General features: G+C 48.9%; 2 protein-coding genes and 1 pseudogene across 2 annotated transcripts; 2 read left to right on the forward strand and 1 right to left on the reverse strand.

Moving 5' to 3' along the window:
• Nucleotides 1-396: 396 nt before the first annotated feature.
• LOC137463543 (feather beta keratin-like) lies at nucleotides 397-2197 on the forward strand (annotated as a pseudogene).
• A 2919-nt stretch (nucleotides 2198-5116) lies between these two features.
• Nucleotides 5117-5545, forward strand: LOC137463541 (feather keratin 1). The gene has a single exon (XM_068174781.1). It carries the CDS (start codon nucleotides 5238-5240, stop codon nucleotides 5541-5543), a length of 306 nt encoding a protein of 101 aa, XP_068030882.1. The 5' UTR covers nucleotides 5117-5237; the 3' UTR covers nucleotides 5544-5545.
• A 1639-nt stretch (nucleotides 5546-7184) lies between these two features.
• LOC137463548 (feather beta keratin-like) lies at nucleotides 7185-7729 on the reverse strand. The gene has a single exon (XM_068174786.1). It carries the CDS (start codon nucleotides 7709-7711, stop codon nucleotides 7355-7357), a length of 357 nt encoding a protein of 118 aa, XP_068030887.1. The 5' UTR covers nucleotides 7712-7729; the 3' UTR covers nucleotides 7185-7354.
• Between the last annotated feature and the right edge of the window lie 9002 nt (nucleotides 7730-16731).

Consider the following 16731-nt stretch of genomic DNA (forward strand, 5'->3'; position numbering starts at 1 on the left):
CCTGGAGCAGAAGAACAGAGGGGCCAGAGAACATTCCAGGGATGGAGGGGTCAGAGACCATTCCAGGGGGAAATCAGGGAATGGAGGGGTCACAGACCACTCCAGGGATGGAGGGCAGGGAATGAAGGGGTCCCAGACCACTCCAGGGATGGAGGGCAGGGAATGAAGGGATCCCAGACCATTCCAGGGATGGAGGGCAGGGAATGAAGGGGTCCCAGATCATTCCAGGGATGGAGGGCAGGGTATGGAGGGGTCACAGACAACTCCAGGGATGGAAGGCAGGGAATGAAGGGGTCCCAGACCATTTCAGGGATGGAAGGCAGGGAATGGAGGGGTCCCAGACCATTCCAGGGATGGAAGGCAGGGAATGGAGGGGTCCCAGACCATTCCAGGGATGGAGGGCAGGGAATGGAGGTCTCAAAGACCATAAAGGGCAGCCCCTCAGTGCTGACCACAGGACAAGGCCAGGACAGGTGGACCCTGTATGTCTGAGTGTGCTGACAGGATGGAAGATGAGCCCGTGATCTTGTGTCTGCTTGCCTCCAGTGTTTTCCTGCTGACATTCCCAGACCGTGAGTCTTTCTGATGTGTTTTGATGTCTCCTTGGAGAGCTCTGCAGGCTCTTTCCACCGCCTGCTACTGAGTTTGGGTGTAGGCTCCCAGAAGGGGTTTGGAGATGGAGAAGGAACAGTGGGAAAGGCCCAACACGGACTCTTGGAGCTGGGTGGAGCTGGTGGGAGCAGAGTTAAGGTGTGTTGGAGAGGACTTTCTGCTTTTCAAACATCCTCCTGTTGACTCGAGGATGCTGGGGGCTCTCCACGAGGGCATGGAAGGGCAAAGAGGGTGTGGATTTGTCTGGATGTGAAATTCCTGATTCTTCAGAGTGTCCAAGGTGACAGGGAAGTTGACGCCCAGCTCTGCTGGAGTCGAGTATTTGATTACGCAGTGGATGAGGTGACTCCTGTCACAAAAAACACATTTTTAAGCGTGGCTTGTTATTTTAGGGCTGCCAGAAAAAAATACCCTGATCATTCTGGGAATCCTAAAGTGAGGCCCTGGAGGGCAAAGGGCCTGGTATCCCCTGGTGAAATAGGACAGTCCCCAACACCAGCTGCATCATCCAGCCCAGCTGACGTGGCACTGCCCCCAGACACGTTTTGGCCTCTAATCCTGGCACTTGAAAGGAGCCTGGGAGGCTGACTGGGCATGTCCTGCACAGGGAAATGAAAAAGCAGCATTGCAGTGTCCCCATTTCTCTAATGGGGATGTTTTGCATGCAGGATGAGCTTGGTAAACACGTTCCATGTGCCGAGGGTGCCCGTGGGCCCGGGGCTGTGTGGGATGGTATAAAAGGCAGAGCAAGTAGGGATGCCTCATCCACCTCTTCTGCCTTCTCCTCCTCGGGGACACAGGTGAGCGGCAAGGACTTTGCCTTCCTCTTCACATTCTCCTTCTTCTCTTTGTCTTTGCCTTCATTTCTGGTCTCACTGCTGTGCAGTTCCAGCTGAGAACTTTGCTCCCAGATCCTGCTCCCAGCCTCTGCTCACTGGAGGAGCTGGGAGAAGCTCTTGGGCTCTTTGCAGAAAGCTGTGGGGATGGGGTTCCGGATCCTTTCTTCCTCCCTATTCCCTGTCCCTTGTCCCGGTCTCTGCTCCTGCTCCTGTTGAGGCCATGCCTCACGTTCTGCCTGTGCCTTCTGCAGGTGCTCCTCCAGCCACAGCCATGTCCTGCTACGACCTGTGCCGGCCCTGCGGCCCCACCCCGCTGGCCAACAGCTGCAACGAGCCCTGTGTCCGGCAGTGCCAGGACTCCCGGGTCATCATCGAGCCGTCCCCTGTGGTGGTCACCCTGCCCGGGCCCATCCTCAGCTCCTTCCCCCAGAACACCGCCGTGGGATCCTCCACCTCCGCCGCCGTGGGCAGCATCCTGAGCGAGTCCGGGGTCCCCATCAACTCGGGTGGCTTTGGGCTCTCGGGGCTCTCTGGCCTTGGTGGCCGCTACTGCGGCCGCAGGTGCCTGCCCTGCTAGAGCCTGGCCGGACGTCCAGCGAGTGCCTCCCCCAGGACGTCCCAAGCCAGGTGCCGCACTGAGGCTGGAGCTGCTGGCCAGCGTTTCCAGAGGCCTCGGGGCCCCTGCAGCCCTCCTGCCAAGGAGGGAGGCAAACGTGGCCAGCTGAGGCTTCTGCTTGTCCTGCTTTCTTCTGTGCCTCCTCGGGCCCTGCCGGGCCCTGCTCTACTGGCCCAGGGGCTCAGCCCCAGGCCAGCGCAGCGGGGTCCTGCTGCTCCTGCTGGCCCCGGGCACGGGGCAGGCAGACGTGTCCCACTGCTGGCACAGCCAGGGCTGCCTGCCCGGCCCTGCTGCTGGGCCAGCCTGGCCCGGGCCCTGCCCACCCCTGCTTTGTTTCTGTCTTCACACTCAATAAAGTTCACTCTGCATTGGAACTGGAGGCTCCTGGAATTCCTGCCCTGCTGGGATGTGCAGCCCAATTGCTCTCTGGGGGGTGTGATGCCCTGGGGGGTTTGGGTGGTTAAAGGCCAAAGATGGACCTTTCTCACACCTGGGCAAGGTGAGAACCTCCAAGGCAGTCGCTGCAAGTGCCATGGGGCAGTGGAGGGCGTGTGGCCTCGTGTGGGTGTGCACAGGGTGACCAGGAGATGCCCCAGGGGACAGCTGAGCCAGGCTGAGGTTGGACAACTTGCAGCTGATGAGTCAAGCCACTGACCGATGTTTTCTGTGCCAGTTCCACCCACCTGCCCAAGGCCGTGGTTGTGTTTTACCACCTACCCCTGGTCCTCTGCCTTCCCTCCTCAAGCATTTCTCCCAAGCTCTGGGTGTGGAGGGAGTCCCAAATGAATTGAAGGGACATGTGCCCGCCAGTGCAACTGCCAACGTCAACGTGATGCCCAACTTTCTTTTCCTGCATTCTGTGCAGTGCTTCTCCCCAGGGAATGGGGTGTGCCTGGGCCTGCAGTTATCTGCTGACAGCCAAAGGCTGCCCGTCTGCCCTGTTTGGGGCTTCAATGTCTGAAATAAAGCCTTCCTGCCAAGTTGCTCTGTCTCTTTATCTGTCGCCATTGAGGCAGGATGGGAACGAAACACCTCCGGTTCTGAAGGCAAAGAAGAGGAAGATTTATTTCAAGTACATCGCTCTTTTTATAGAGCACATCATGAGGACTAATTTCATTGGTCTTAAAGTAAAAACATCTCACACCATTGGTGCACTATGAATAGCACACGGTGGCAGAACATATCTATAAACAATATGAACAGCAGGAGAGATAATCAATTGTTTACATTCCTTTCCAGCTCTTTCCCAGGCTTAGCCTGGTAGAAATATCTCCTTTTCTCTCTGACTGAAGTGAGAATATCCACATTTATCTGCTGTGGAAATGCCCTCCCATCCCTGTATGAACGAGGAGGGGACACTGGAGCCACAGGGTCAAAATGGAACCAGGGAAGGGAGGCACCACCCTCAGGACACCCCTGAGAAAATAAGGTGGGTGGGGACAGGCTTAATGGAGACCCTCAGTGGGGAGGGCTGGGTGAGGGAGAAGGAGAGAGGGCTGGAAATGCCTTTGTTGCATTCAGTGTTTGCCTGTGGAAGGGATTTACGTGGAAATGCCTGGATGGAAACGTGGCACGTGTGTTTTGAAGGAAAATCTCTCTGTTAGATCTGCCCTGTCACACCTGGGGTTTTCTCCTGAATGGGTTTGTTTGGAGAAACTTCTCCCTTCAACCTGAGAGCTCCCTTCATCCTCCTGGATGAGGAATCTGGCTTGGACCTCTGGGATTTAAAATTTTTCTGTCTCTGATGGAGCCCCAGCCTTGCTGGGACAGGAGTTTTGCCCCCTTTGCCATGAGGGGTGTCACAGTGGTGGCCGGGCAGGGCTGTCACCGCTCCTGGGGTCACCAGCTCTGCTCTTGCCCCAGGAAATGCAGCTCAGGGCGTGGAATCCTTCCCTTGCCAGGCATCTCTGGGCCCTGCTTCTCCCCAGGCTGGGTTTGTGGGCACTGCCAGCCCTCAGCTGCTCCCTGTGTCCTGCTTGGAAATATTCCCTAGTGTTTGGGATGGGGTGTAGGGTCTGTTCGGAGGCAGGGGGGAAAACGAGTGGAGGGATGGCCATGGGGAATGGGAGAAGGGTTTTGAAGTCAGATGTTCTCATTAGGGAGTATTTTCTGCAAGATAATGACCCTGACTAATATTTGTTGTTGGGAAAGCAGCATCCTTCCTTCTGGACCTGTCCTATTCTGATGATTAGAGAACTCCAGGTGATGCTGAAAGAGGTGAAAAGCAGAAGAAACGAGATAATTTATTCTAAAGGCAATATGAGATCCCAAAGAAAGTTCAAAACCAACCCATGTAGTTTCTCTGATGAATAAATGATGTCTAAGAAGGCTTGAAAGACCTTGGAGCCACAGGGAAAAACGTCTATGGCCAGTCCCCGCCAAAGCCAGCCCTTTAATCCTGGGTTTATAATAAAAAACTGCATTTATCACTCCAAAGGCTCAGAGCTGCCTCAGGAGGGGAAGGTGCTGACATCACCTGGAAATATGGCACAACTCCACCCAGCTGGCTGAAACATCAGCCTGGTTCTGGCAGAAAAATACCCTAAAAACCTTTTGGCCTCTAATGCTGGCACTTGAAAGGAGCCAGTTTGGCTGAATGGGCATGTCCTGCACAGGGAAATGAAAAGGCAGCCTTGCAGGGAGCGTAAACAACCTCCAGTTAACTTAATTGGGGATGCTTTGCATAAAATATGAGCTTGTTGGTAAACACGTTCCCTGTGCAAAGGTGCGTCGGGCCCGGGGCTGTGTGGGATGGTATAAAAGGCAGAGCAAGTGAGGATCCCTCATCCACCTCTCCTGCCTTCTCCTCCTCGGGGACACAGGTGAGCTGCAAGGGCCTTTGCCTCCCTCTTCTCCTTCTCTTCTCTTCAGCCTTGGCCCTCAATGGAATCTTTGCCTCTCTGTAGTGGTTTCTGAGAGTCTTTCTCCTTGATACTGCTCTCAGCAGGTTTTGGTGGTTGTTTTCTCCTGGGGAGAGGTGGGAGACGTTGGGATTTCTTTGCAGGGAACTCTTTGGGCTCAGGGCTGTTGAATTGCTCCCTTCCTCCCTCTCCAGGCTGTCCCTTCTGCCCAGGCTGTGTTTTCTCCTGCCCAGCAGCATCTCCCTCTGTGCCTCACAGCCCGTGGGTGCTCTCGCTGCCCTCTCTGCAGGTGCTCCTCCAGCCACAGCCATGTCCTGCTACGACCTGTGCCGGCCCTGCGGCCCCACCCCGCTGGCCAACAGCTGCAACGAGCCCTGTGTCCGGCAGTGCCAGGACTCCCGTGTGGTCATCCAGCCCTCACCCGTGGTGGTCACCCTGCCCGGGCCTATCCTCAGCTCCTTCCCCCAGAACACCGCCGTGGGATCCTCCACCTCCGCCGCCGTGGGCAGCATCCTGAGCGAGGAGGGAGTGCCCATCAACTCAGGTGGCTTTGGGCTCTCGGGGCTCTCTGGCCTTGGTGGCCGCTACTGCGGCCGCAGGTGCCTGCCCTGCTAGAGCCTGGCCGGACGTCCAGCGAGTGCCTCCCCAGGCCAAGCGTCCCCTGGAGCTGCTGGCCAGCGTTTCCAGAGGTTTTGGCCCCTGCAGCCCTCCTGCCAAGGAGGGAGGCAAACGTGGCCAGCTGAGGCTTCTGCTTGTCCTGCTTTCTTCTGTGCCTCCCCAGGCCTAGCCGGGCCCTGCTCTGCTGGCCCAGGGGCTCAGCCCACTGCTGGCACAGCCAGGGCTGCCTGCCCGGCCCTGCTGCCGGGCCAGCCTGGCCCGGGCCCTGCCCACCCCTGCTTTGTTTCTGTCTTAACACTCAATAAAGTTCACTCTGCATTGGAACTGGAGGCTCCTGGAATTCCTTCCCTTTTGGGATCCCCAGCTAAGGCTGTGTTGTGGGCGCTGTGATGCCCTTGGGGGGGTTTGGGTGGGATTGGAGTGGGTGTGGTCTTGTGATTGTGCAGAGGGTGACCAGGACATGCTCCAGGGGATATTTGATCCAGGAGGGAAGTTGGATATTGCATTCCAGTTGATGAGGCAAAATATTGACTTTCCAGAGTTTGGTCATTGGGTTCCAGTTGATGAGGCAAAACATTGACCTTCCAGAAGAGATCTCTTGCAGTTTTGCAGGCCTCTTCCCAAAGCCTTTGTTGTGCATTTCCGGCTACAGGTGGTTGTTTTCCTTGCCTGCATCCAAGCACAGCATCCAAACCCTGGGGCACAGGGACAGCCCAAGGTTCTGAGGTGTCACGTGGCACCCAGGGCAGGTGTGCAAAGAGAAATGTGAGTCCTGTGCCAGGTGTTGGTACAGTGGAAATGGGTTGAGCATGGGTCACTCTTCTGGAGGAATCCCAAGTCCTCAAGGCTGGAAAAAAGCTCCAAGATCAAGTGGCCATTCTGCACAGCAGAGTTCTGCAGGTCTGCTCCAGAATCCTGCTCCTTCCGGACAAGGTGGCACATGGAATGACTCCACAGCAATTAATGCCTCTGACCACAGGACAATTTGGGGTGGGGATAAGATGGTTCCACTGCTCCCTTGCAGGCTTGGGTACAGTCCCAGGCCATGTCACCATCAGTGCTGCCCTCCCTCAGAGGAGGGATCATGGTCCCTGTGTGTCCATCCCTGTCCTATGTCCATGTTACACATCCACCCCCAGCATGTCCCCAACCTCAGCCTGGCTCAGCTGTCCCCTGGGGCATCTCCTGGTCACCCTGTGCACACCCACACGAGGCCACAAGCCCTCCACTGGCCCATGGCACTTGCAGCGACTGCCTTGGAGGTTCTCACCTTGCCCAGGTGTGAGAAAGGTCCATCTCTGGCCTTTAACCACCCAAACCCCCCAGGGCATCACACCCCCCAGAGAGCAATTGGGCTGCACATCCCAGCAGGGCAGGAATTCCAGGAGCCTCCAGTTCCAATGCAGAGTGAACTTTATTGAGTGTGAAGACAGAAACAAAGCAGGGGTGGGCAGGGCCTGGGCCAGGCTGGCCCAGCAGCAGGGCTGGGCAGGCAGCCCTGGCTGTGCCAGCAGTGGGACACGTCTGCCTGCCCCGTGCCCGGGGCCAGCAGGAGCAGCAGGACCCCGCTGCGCTGGCCTGGGGCTGAGCCCCTGGGCCAGTAGAGCAGGGCCCGGCAGGGCCCGAGGAGGCGCAGAAGAAAGCAGGACAAGCAGAAGCCTCAGCTGGCCACGTTTGCCTCCCTCCTTGGCAGGAGGGCTGCAGGGGCCCCGAGGCCTCTGGAAACGCTGGCCAGCAGCTCCAGCCTCAGTGCGGCACCTGGCTTGGGACGTCCTGGGGGAGGCACTCGCTGGACGTCCGGCCAGGCTCTAGCAGGGCAGGCACCTGCGGCCGCAGTAGCGGCCACCAAGGCCAGAGAGCCCTGAGAGCCCAAAGCCACCCGAGTTGATGGGGACCCCGGACTCGCTCAGGATGCTGCCCACAGCGGCGGAGGTGGAGGATCCCACGGCGGTGTTCTGGGGGAAGGAGCTGAGGATGGGCCCGGGCAGGGTGACCACCACAGGGGACGGCTCGATGATGACCCGGGAGTCCTGGCACTGCCGGACACAGGGCTCGTTGCAGCTGTTGGCCAGCGGGGTGGGGCCGCAGGGCCGGCACAGGTCGTAGCAGGACATGGCTGTGGCTGGAGGAGCACCTGCAGAAGGCACAGGCAGAACGTGAGGCATGGCCTCAACAGGAGCAGGAGCAGAGACCGGGACAAGGGACAGGGAATAGGGAGGAAGAAAAGATCCGGAACCCCATCCCCACAGCTTTCTGCAAAGAGCCCAAGAGCTTCTCCCAGCTCCTCCAGTGAGCAGAGGCTGGGAGCAGGACCTGGGAGCAAAGTTCTCAGCTGGAACTGCACAGCAGTGATGAAGGCAAAGACAAAGAGAAGAAGGAGAAGGAGAAGAGGAAGGCAAAGTTGGTTGCTGCTCACCTGTGTCACCGAGGAGAAGGCAGGAGAGGTGGATGAGGGATCCTGTGCTCAGAGTGGGTTTTATACCATCCTGGACAGCCCCAGGGCCAGCCTTTGCTCATGGGATGCTTCCCAAGCTCATCCTACATGGAAAACACTCCCTTCCTCCTGCACCAACCTTTGATTTGGGGCTGCAATGCTCCTTCCCCGTTTCCTTGCTGCCGGCATCCCCATTCCACACTGGAACCTCGTTTTATGTGACTTAATTAGAGATCAAAGGCCTCTCCTGGCCAGCATTGTTGATTCAGGTAATTCAAGGCCTTTGTGGCGATCTCATTGGAAAGCAACGTGTTTTTCCTCCTCTGTCTGGAACTTTAGTCACTGCCTCGTCTGTCTCGTGGCCATTTCCAAATTAAAACCATGCCAGACTCATCCCAGGTAGCTCCAGATTCACACAGCATTTGCATGTTTTGCATAAGTGCAATTGCAGCTATTTTTCCCTGTGTTTTCAGATTGTGCCTCATGTCTGGCTTGAATCTCTCATAGAGAATGAAACCCTGGTTTAAGTGAGAGCCTAATTAGGTCATAAACCCAGCCCGGCACCAATTTTTTTAGTTTTTCAGTCAACATTCAGCATTTTATTCCAGAAACCACCTCATGGTTTATAGTTTATTGTCTCACTACATTCAGTTTGTGTGGAATCTCCAAGTGCATTTAATAACCAAAATCTGAATTTTTTAAAATGTGTTTTTTTTTCCAAGTCAGCTTCACATTTTAAGGGGGAATATTTCCCCCTTGACCATCAGAGCAACTTCTACAACATCTCCAGGAGTGGTTTTTCCTTCCCTTTTTCCAACAAGGAGCCGTACTCTGTTTCTCAGTGGAAATAAAACATTCAGCAGCTGGCAACTGGGCAAGTGGCTTCCCTGGCCTAATTAGGGCTGGAATGTGCTCAGGTTTTTTGTCCTGGCACCACAGTTTGGAGGCCAGGATGGCCACTGGTGACATCCTGACAGCCCTGCTGTAGGACAGGAATGGGAGCAATTGGGAGCACAGGGTTGGTGGCAATCCCTGCAATTGCTGGGACACCTAATTTGGGTTTATTTATGGCCATCCCCAAAGCCAGAAGCCCAAATGCTTCATTCAGGTGGTGCAGCCAACAATAATTTCTGCTCAACTTGGATAATTTGAGCAGGTAATTTTGGCTAATCAAGGGGAGGAAGTCTCCAGCTTCAATTTTTCTGTCCCAAAACATTTCTGAGGAGAGAAATGTTTCATTTTATTCATTAAAGAAGAGCTTGGCACATCATGACTGCAGCAAAACAAGAATTAAACTGACCATGAAGGGATAAAATTATTCCATTTTATTTTTGGAATTATTTGAAGATTTCAGTTCAGAGAATAACCGAATTAATTGGGAATGCATTCTGTGGTGATTGAGGCTGAAGAAATTATCAATTCCAGGATGTGATCCATTCCAGGCCAGGCTGGATGGGATATTGGGCAACCTGACCCAGTGGGAGGTGGCCCTGCCCGTGGAAGGGGTTGGGACAAGGTGATCTTTAAGGTCCCTTCCACCCCAAACCATTCCGTGACTCCACAAATGATGGGAATTTTTAGGAAGTATTTTTTTTAATAAACAAAACAAGGACATTTCACTTGAAGTGGAATTATTGTGAAGTATTTTTTAATTTAAAAAAAATGATATTTCAATACTTCAAAAGGAAATATTTTTTTAAATTTTAAAAAAATGTAATTTTTTAGGATTTTTTTTTTACATTTAAGAAAAGGGACATTTCGCTGGAAGCTCCCTCCCAGCAGTATCAGAACCTCCATCTCTCATTTAGCTTCATCCCACATCCAGAAGCCTCGGAGGTGTCTGTCTGCAGAACAACTGAAGCTTCAGCTTCTTGAAAGGGAAGAACTTCAAAGCCAATCCCAAATATTCATTAAATGGTTGAGACACACAAAGTGCATCAGCCATGGAAATATTGCAGCTACAATGCAAAATTGGAATGGTTTTGTCACTTGGGGAAGAACGTCACCCGAAATGTGGTTACTCCCTGGGCAGACAGCATTTGACAGCGTCAGAACCCAGGGTTATTAATTTTTTTCATTAAAAAGTCATTTCGTGTGTCACAGTGACCTCCCACGGAGCCTCTGGAGTAGATCCAAGGCTGCTTGGGATTCTTGTGACAATTTAATACAGCTGCACTGGGAACAAAACGAGGTGGGGATGGGGAGGGGGTTCCAGCTCAGGTGAGACCTCACCTGCAGAGCTGCCCCAGCCCTAAGTCCAGCCCAGGGAGGACCTGGAGCTGCTGGAGAGAGCCCAGAGGAGGCTCCAGGATGGGATCCGAGGGATGGAGCAGCACTGCTGGGAGAGCTGGGAATGTTCACCCTCGAGAAGATTTTGGGTGACCCAATTGTGGCCTTGCAGGACCTGAAGGGGCATCGAGGACCACGGGAAGAGACAATTCCCAAGGGATGGGGTGCCAGGACAAGGGGGAATGGGCTCAGACCGATGGAGAGGAGGCTTAGGTGGGATTTTGGGAAGGTTCAGACTGACAGAAAGGAAATTTAGATGGGATTTTGGGAAGGAATTCCTCGCTGCGATGGTGGGGAGGTCCTGGCAGGGGTTATCCCATGGATGCTCCACCCATGGATGTGTCCAAGGCCAGGCTGGAGCAGTCAGAGATGATGGGAATGTCCCTGTCCATGTCAGGGGGGGAATGAGATGAGTTTTAAGGCCCCTTCCATCCCAAAGCATTCCATGATTTCCTGGGAGACTGACAGGAAATCCCAACACAAAGCCAGGAAATGGATTTGTGAAACCCAGGGAAAGGAGTTTATTTGTCTCTCCCCAGATCCAGGTTATTCAATTAATTATAATGGAATTTATTCCATTCTTTGCTCTTAATTTATTCCCCTATTGGGATTTAATTGATTTCACTACTGGGATTTTATTTATTCCAGTAATTCATTTATTCCAATATTGGAATAAATTAAATTTATTCCATTACTGGGTTTTAATATGCACGCAGCGTAGGAAATAATAACATTTAAAAAACCCTTACAAGGCCAAGAATCCTGACCTGATTAGGAGCCAATTACTGGAATGACAGCTGAGCTCTGATCTGTTTATCTTTGAGGGCTTTTATTGCTCAATCCATGGGTGTCTGAAGCCAATTCCACGCTGGGGATAATGACACAGGGATGTGCAAACCATTAATGAGCACCTGGGATGGCAAAATTTGGGATCGGACCCGCTGCCCCGGGCTCTCCCCGTCACACCTCCTCATTTAGAGGGATTTAAAGAGGGAAAAAAAATTAAAAATTGGAGGCTTTATTAAAGGAGCAAACAAGGAGCAGGCAAAAAACAAATCTGGCTGTAGGGAAGGGCAGAGCTCCGGGGACACCGGGCACTTTCCCTGCCTCGTTCCCTGGGCTGAAAGCTGCAGTTTTTGGTAAAACGGCCCCAAAATGAGCTCGGGAACGAGGTTTTTGTCAGCCTCGGGGCAGCTCTTGGCCCTTTAATTGGGGGTGATGCTCAAAGAAGCGTTTCAGAGCACAACAAGGGTGGCCAGAAACGTCCTTTTTTTGAAAAAAAAAAAGGAATAAAATCCCAATTTCTGTGCGGGCAGAACAATTCCTCATCCTTTCCTCCATCCTCTCGGGTGTTCCAGAAGCTCCAGGTCCTGCCCCAGAAACTCCCAGAAGGAACTGGGGCTTCTCTGCTCCTGAATTTTAGTGCTCCAGAAAATCTGTTCAGGTTTCACAGCAGAGCCTCGTGGTTCCTGCTCAGAAACAGTTTGGAACGGGGAAAATTCCCTCCCACCCTCTTCCCATCTCCCCACTGCTGGAGAAATAATAATTTGAAAAAAAAAATTACCAAAAAAAAAATTATATTCAGTAATATATATATGCAATTATAAATAAATAAATATATATATATGTATGTATGTATGTATATATATATATGTATATATGTATATATATATGTATGTATGTATGTATGTATGCAATTATATATATATGCAATTATATATATATATATGCAATTATAAATATATAATTTATTATATATAAAAAATATATGTCCGAAATAATTGGAATATTGGGCGATTTCAGTAGGAAAAGGGCTTATTCTCCATCCTCCTTTCCCTGAAAATCATTGAATTGCCCATTTTTATTCCTATTTCCCTTTTTTTAATCATTCATCCCATTGCTCTCTGGAATTATTCCTGAAAAAATGGGTGACTCTGCAAAGTTCCCGAGGCAACACCAGTTCCCGGGAACAGCCCCGGGAAGTTTCAGATTAAAGGATTTCAAAGCCCTTTGCAAACTCTCATGAATGATTTATTCATGTAAAACACTCATTAGCAGCTTTTAGGGATGCAGTAGGATTGCAGGATCGCAAAGAGAGTCACAAAGTCACACCGAAGGACCTGGGCAATCCTCTGGTCATAAACAGATATTTTTAAAATATATAAGAAAATATAAAAATAAAAATAAATCTAGTAAATATATTTCTATTTTTAGATAAATGTATTTATATGAAAATATAAAAATATAAACCCCAAAATATAACAATCTAAAAACATAAAATATAAAAATATATTGATAAACTTTAAATCTATAATATATTTATAATTATTCATATAATTTTATAAATATAATAAAATATAGATGTGAATTATATTTATCTTAAATAATACTCCATTAGCAATACACTAAATAATAAATAAAAATAATATTTGTTATTGCAAATATAATATTAATAGTTATAAATATTTTCTCTGGTTTTATTTTTATTTGAAAACGTTGGTTTTTTACTTTTGCCAGATTTCCCAGAACAGGCAAATGCTGGAATTTGTTGCAGAGAAAACCTGGACATTGGACAACACTGATTCCTCAGGAATTACACAAGCAGGGACTAATTTTTAAATCAAAATGTGGAGACCATTCATGGTTAATTTTGGATTTAGGGGAAGGGGCTCAGAGCTGAATTTTTTCATATTGATAAAGGAATAATAAATAAAGAACTTTGATTAAGATTTAATAAAAATTTGGGGCTTGCCAGGGAAGGAATTGAGAAAAAAATTGATTTTTCAGTTTAATTCTGAGCCGCAGACTCCAAAAAAGACAATTATTCTGGAATTCTAAGGAAGGACCAGGAGCAGAGTGGGAAGGTCAGAAATGCAAACGGGGCCAGCGTGACCCACAAGGAGAGAATGCACAACTCAGTCCTGAAAAATTAACATGGAATTAATTAGCACCTCACACACACACACACACTCAAAAGGCTTTGTTAATATTTCAATTAATCAAAGAAAATTCCCACAGCTTCACCCTCCTGTTTTTATAATTTTTTTGGGTACTATTTGCTTGGTTTCCCCCCTCTTTAGCTGTTAAAAATCAGATAAATCCACACTGATACGATTATTCCCTGGCAGCGTGGCATTTCCTACGGGGGGGGATTTTTCAGGCAGGATTTTCATTAAAAAGGAATTATTTTCTGCCTGGGGATCATTACCCCATCCACGGGAGCAATTTGCAGGCCCCACTAATTGCAGATTTCTTAAGTGGCAGCTTTAGGTTTCGAAAGACATAAACAAAGGCCTGTGCTTTAATTAGGGATCGGGCCTTGAAGGCCTCCAGCAGCTTTGGCAAACTCAGCACTTTTTTTGAGGGGAAAATGGAAAGAAATCAAAGTTCGCTGCTCATTCTGAGGGAGAAATTAAGGATAAAGATGTTCTGTGGGATGGTGGAGAGGTTTTGCAGGGAATTGTGGATTTCCCATCCCTGGAAGTGTCCAAGGCCTCGGTGGATGCGGTCTGTACTCCTGGGAGGGCTTGGAATGAAATTATTTTTAAAGCTCCTTCCCACCCAAACCACTCCAGGACTCCACAAAACAACACACGGAGAGAACGTGACAACACAGGGCACTTTGAAAACAAAATGATTTATTAAAATAAAACCCAGGGATGTGTTTACTGGCGCAGATTTCCAGGCCTCAACTGGAAAAGCCATTTGAGGACACATCCAAAAGTGCTCCCAGCTCCTCCCTCAATCCCTGCCAGGGTTTGGAGCTCCCAGTCCTTCATTCCCAGCTCCATCGCGCTGATCCCTGGGTTTGAGGGTTCTCCTTCCCCCCACGGACCCCGTGGAAGCATGGCCGAGGCCTGCAGGAGCCGCTGGAATTCAAATGTGGAATTCAAATAAATGCCAGCCCGGTTCACTCCGGGTTCCTCCGGGTGCTCCTGGGGTGACCTCAGAGAATTCATTTACCTCCTGTGCTTCCCTAAACCCAGATAATAACTGGAATTAAAATCTGCCAAAGGCGACGGAAAATCCGCCTGCGAGGGAAGGGCCGAGGAGATTTTTTTATAGAGGGCCCAAAAATGCAGAGGGAGCAGAAATCCCCGCAAGTTCCAGAATGTTCTGCAGCACAAGGGGCTGGGAAAAGGGGAGGGCTCACAGAATCCCCAGAAAAGAGCTCCAAGATCATCAAATCCAACCTCCGATGGATAAACCTTCAGGTTTAAGGTTTATCTGCACTTGGCAGCACAATGTGTGATTTTTAATATAAATACAATTAATTGTTGTCTTTAAAAAGTGTTAAGTGATTAATTGGCAAGAAGGAAATCTTAGTATGTTGGTTCTGAAAGGAAATAAAATATAACTATAAATATAAATGAAATATAAAATGTGTTTATATATATAATATAAATAATATACAAAAAGAACAAAAACCAAAAATATATAATATAAATAAAATACAAAAAGTACAAAAAACCAAAAATATAGAAATACAGAAATAAAATATATAAAAATAGAAAGAAAAAGAAAAAGAAAAAGAAAAAGAAAAAGAAAGAAAAAGAAAAAGAAAAAGAAAAAGAAAAAGAAAAAGAAAAAGAAAAAGAAAAAGAAAAAGAAAAAGAAAAAGAAAAAGAAAAAGAAAAAGAAAAAGAAAAATTATATATATATATATATAATTATAGGAATATAAAAATAAAAATTAAAAATTTAGAAATTAAAAATATTTTTCAACTAATAAAATAAAAAAATATGCATTAGTGTCCCTTTATATCTTCAACTGAATTAATTTATTAATTTTTTGAAACAGCTTTCATATAACTTAAGGCTGGTTAATTAGAGTTAAATCTTGGACATTCCCACCTGCCTTGCACACTTCCAGGGACGGGATATCCACAATTCTCATTCCTCTTTCCCAGGATTCATATCCCAAGCGAGGTGCCAGGAAGGTGAGCCGCCTCCCTTCATTCCTAATTATTATTTACTCTCAATTTTCCCTCCCAGCATAAATTATCTGCAGCCTGAGAGGGGTCCTAAGGCAAAAGCGTTTGTGGGCACTTGGAAACAAAAGGGTTTGGGCTGATCCCAAGGGATTTATGCAGATTTGGGCATCAGGGACACGGAGGTGGAATTGTGCTTTTAAGGGTGTCCCCGAATATTTGAGCCCCATCCCGGTATTCCAATAGGATTTCAATTAAGGACAGCTTTTATGTAGCAAAGAAATAAAACTGTCTGGGGACTGTTATCCCAAAACATTCTGGTGGCTCCCTCAGAAATCTCTTTCTGTGGGAATCCTGATTTGCGTCTTTATCATGATTTTTCTGTCATTGATTTCCTCTTTAAAATATTAATGAAAACATTTTAAATCCATTTCTGGCTCACTCAAAAATGTTGATAAACTACCCACCGCCATTTTTTCCATTACTGTAATGGTTTTATACTAAACTCACATCTCTAATTTGTGTTAAATTAAGTTTTCATCAGGACAGAACAATTTCTTGTCTACTTCCTCCCCCTCAATTCTGTCCCAGAAAACCTGGGTGGTTCCAACCTTTCCTTTCCCACAATTTTATCCTTTCCAACCCAAAAAATTGGGGGGAAAAGGGGGAAAAAAAGTCCAAACAAACAAAACCAAGCCCGTGTGAGGCTCGGTGACTTCACCTTGAGTCAGGAGCCAGAATCGTGGGTGGGATTTGGGTGCCTTTAATTGCGCTGGGGTCAAACCCCACAAAGCCTGGGAGCAAATCCAGCTGCTCCGATTAAACCCCGTCCCAGATTTGTAAGGAGCGGATGGGAGATAAGACTGAGCTTTCTCCGCGGGGTCAGAGGTGTTCACTGACGCCGTGAAATTAAAGATTTCTTGAGAATTTATGGGATCTATTGAGAATTCTAGAACTGTGAATTTATTCTTTCTCCTTTTCCGTGGGTGTCCGGCTGTGTAGGGGTACAGCTGATGCCCCCGGGAGTGTTTTGGGAATAAAAAATCCCATCTGCACTGGGAAATTATAAAAATTATGCTGTTCCCTGATAGGAAATGATGCCACTGCAGCTCCCTTCCACAGAATCTGAGAGGGAAAACCCAATGCCAATAAAAGAGCCCTTGATCAGGCCCCGAAATAACTGAAATGTGGTTAATTAGCAGCAGATCGAGCCCTATTTTTGGCCCTTGAAAGGGCAAAGTGAATCCTGCCTGGAGGGCGTAGCACGCTCTGGGAAGCTCCGGGAGGGAACAAACACAAACAGGGAACAAAACAGTTTCATTACTCGCAGAAGTTATGCAGGCAGCAAAGTTTGTTTTGCAACTAATTAAGACTTCATGCAAAGAGGGTGTCACATCCTCCAGGCGCTTTGGGGACGTGTATAAAAGCATTTGCTACGTAGAAGCCTCCCTAATCACTTTTCTTTTCCTCTCCTCCTTGGGTGATCCGGGTAAGTCAATTTTGAATCAATTATTGAATTTTAAATCAATTA

This window comes from Anomalospiza imberbis, chromosome 29 (assembly GCF_031753505.1).
Source record: "Anomalospiza imberbis isolate Cuckoo-Finch-1a 21T00152 chromosome 29, ASM3175350v1, whole genome shotgun sequence".
Classification (NCBI taxonomy): Eukaryota; Metazoa; Chordata; class Aves; order Passeriformes; family Viduidae; genus Anomalospiza; species Anomalospiza imberbis.

Coding starts and splice junctions, on each gene's coding strand:
- LOC137463548 (XM_068174786.1), bottom strand. CDS start 7,711: ATGCCTCACGTTCTGCCTGTGCCTTCTGCAGGTGCTCCTCCAGCCACA.
- LOC137463541 (XM_068174781.1), top strand. CDS start 5,238: ATGTCCTGCTACGACCTGTGCCGGCCCTGCGGCCCCACCCCGCTGGCC.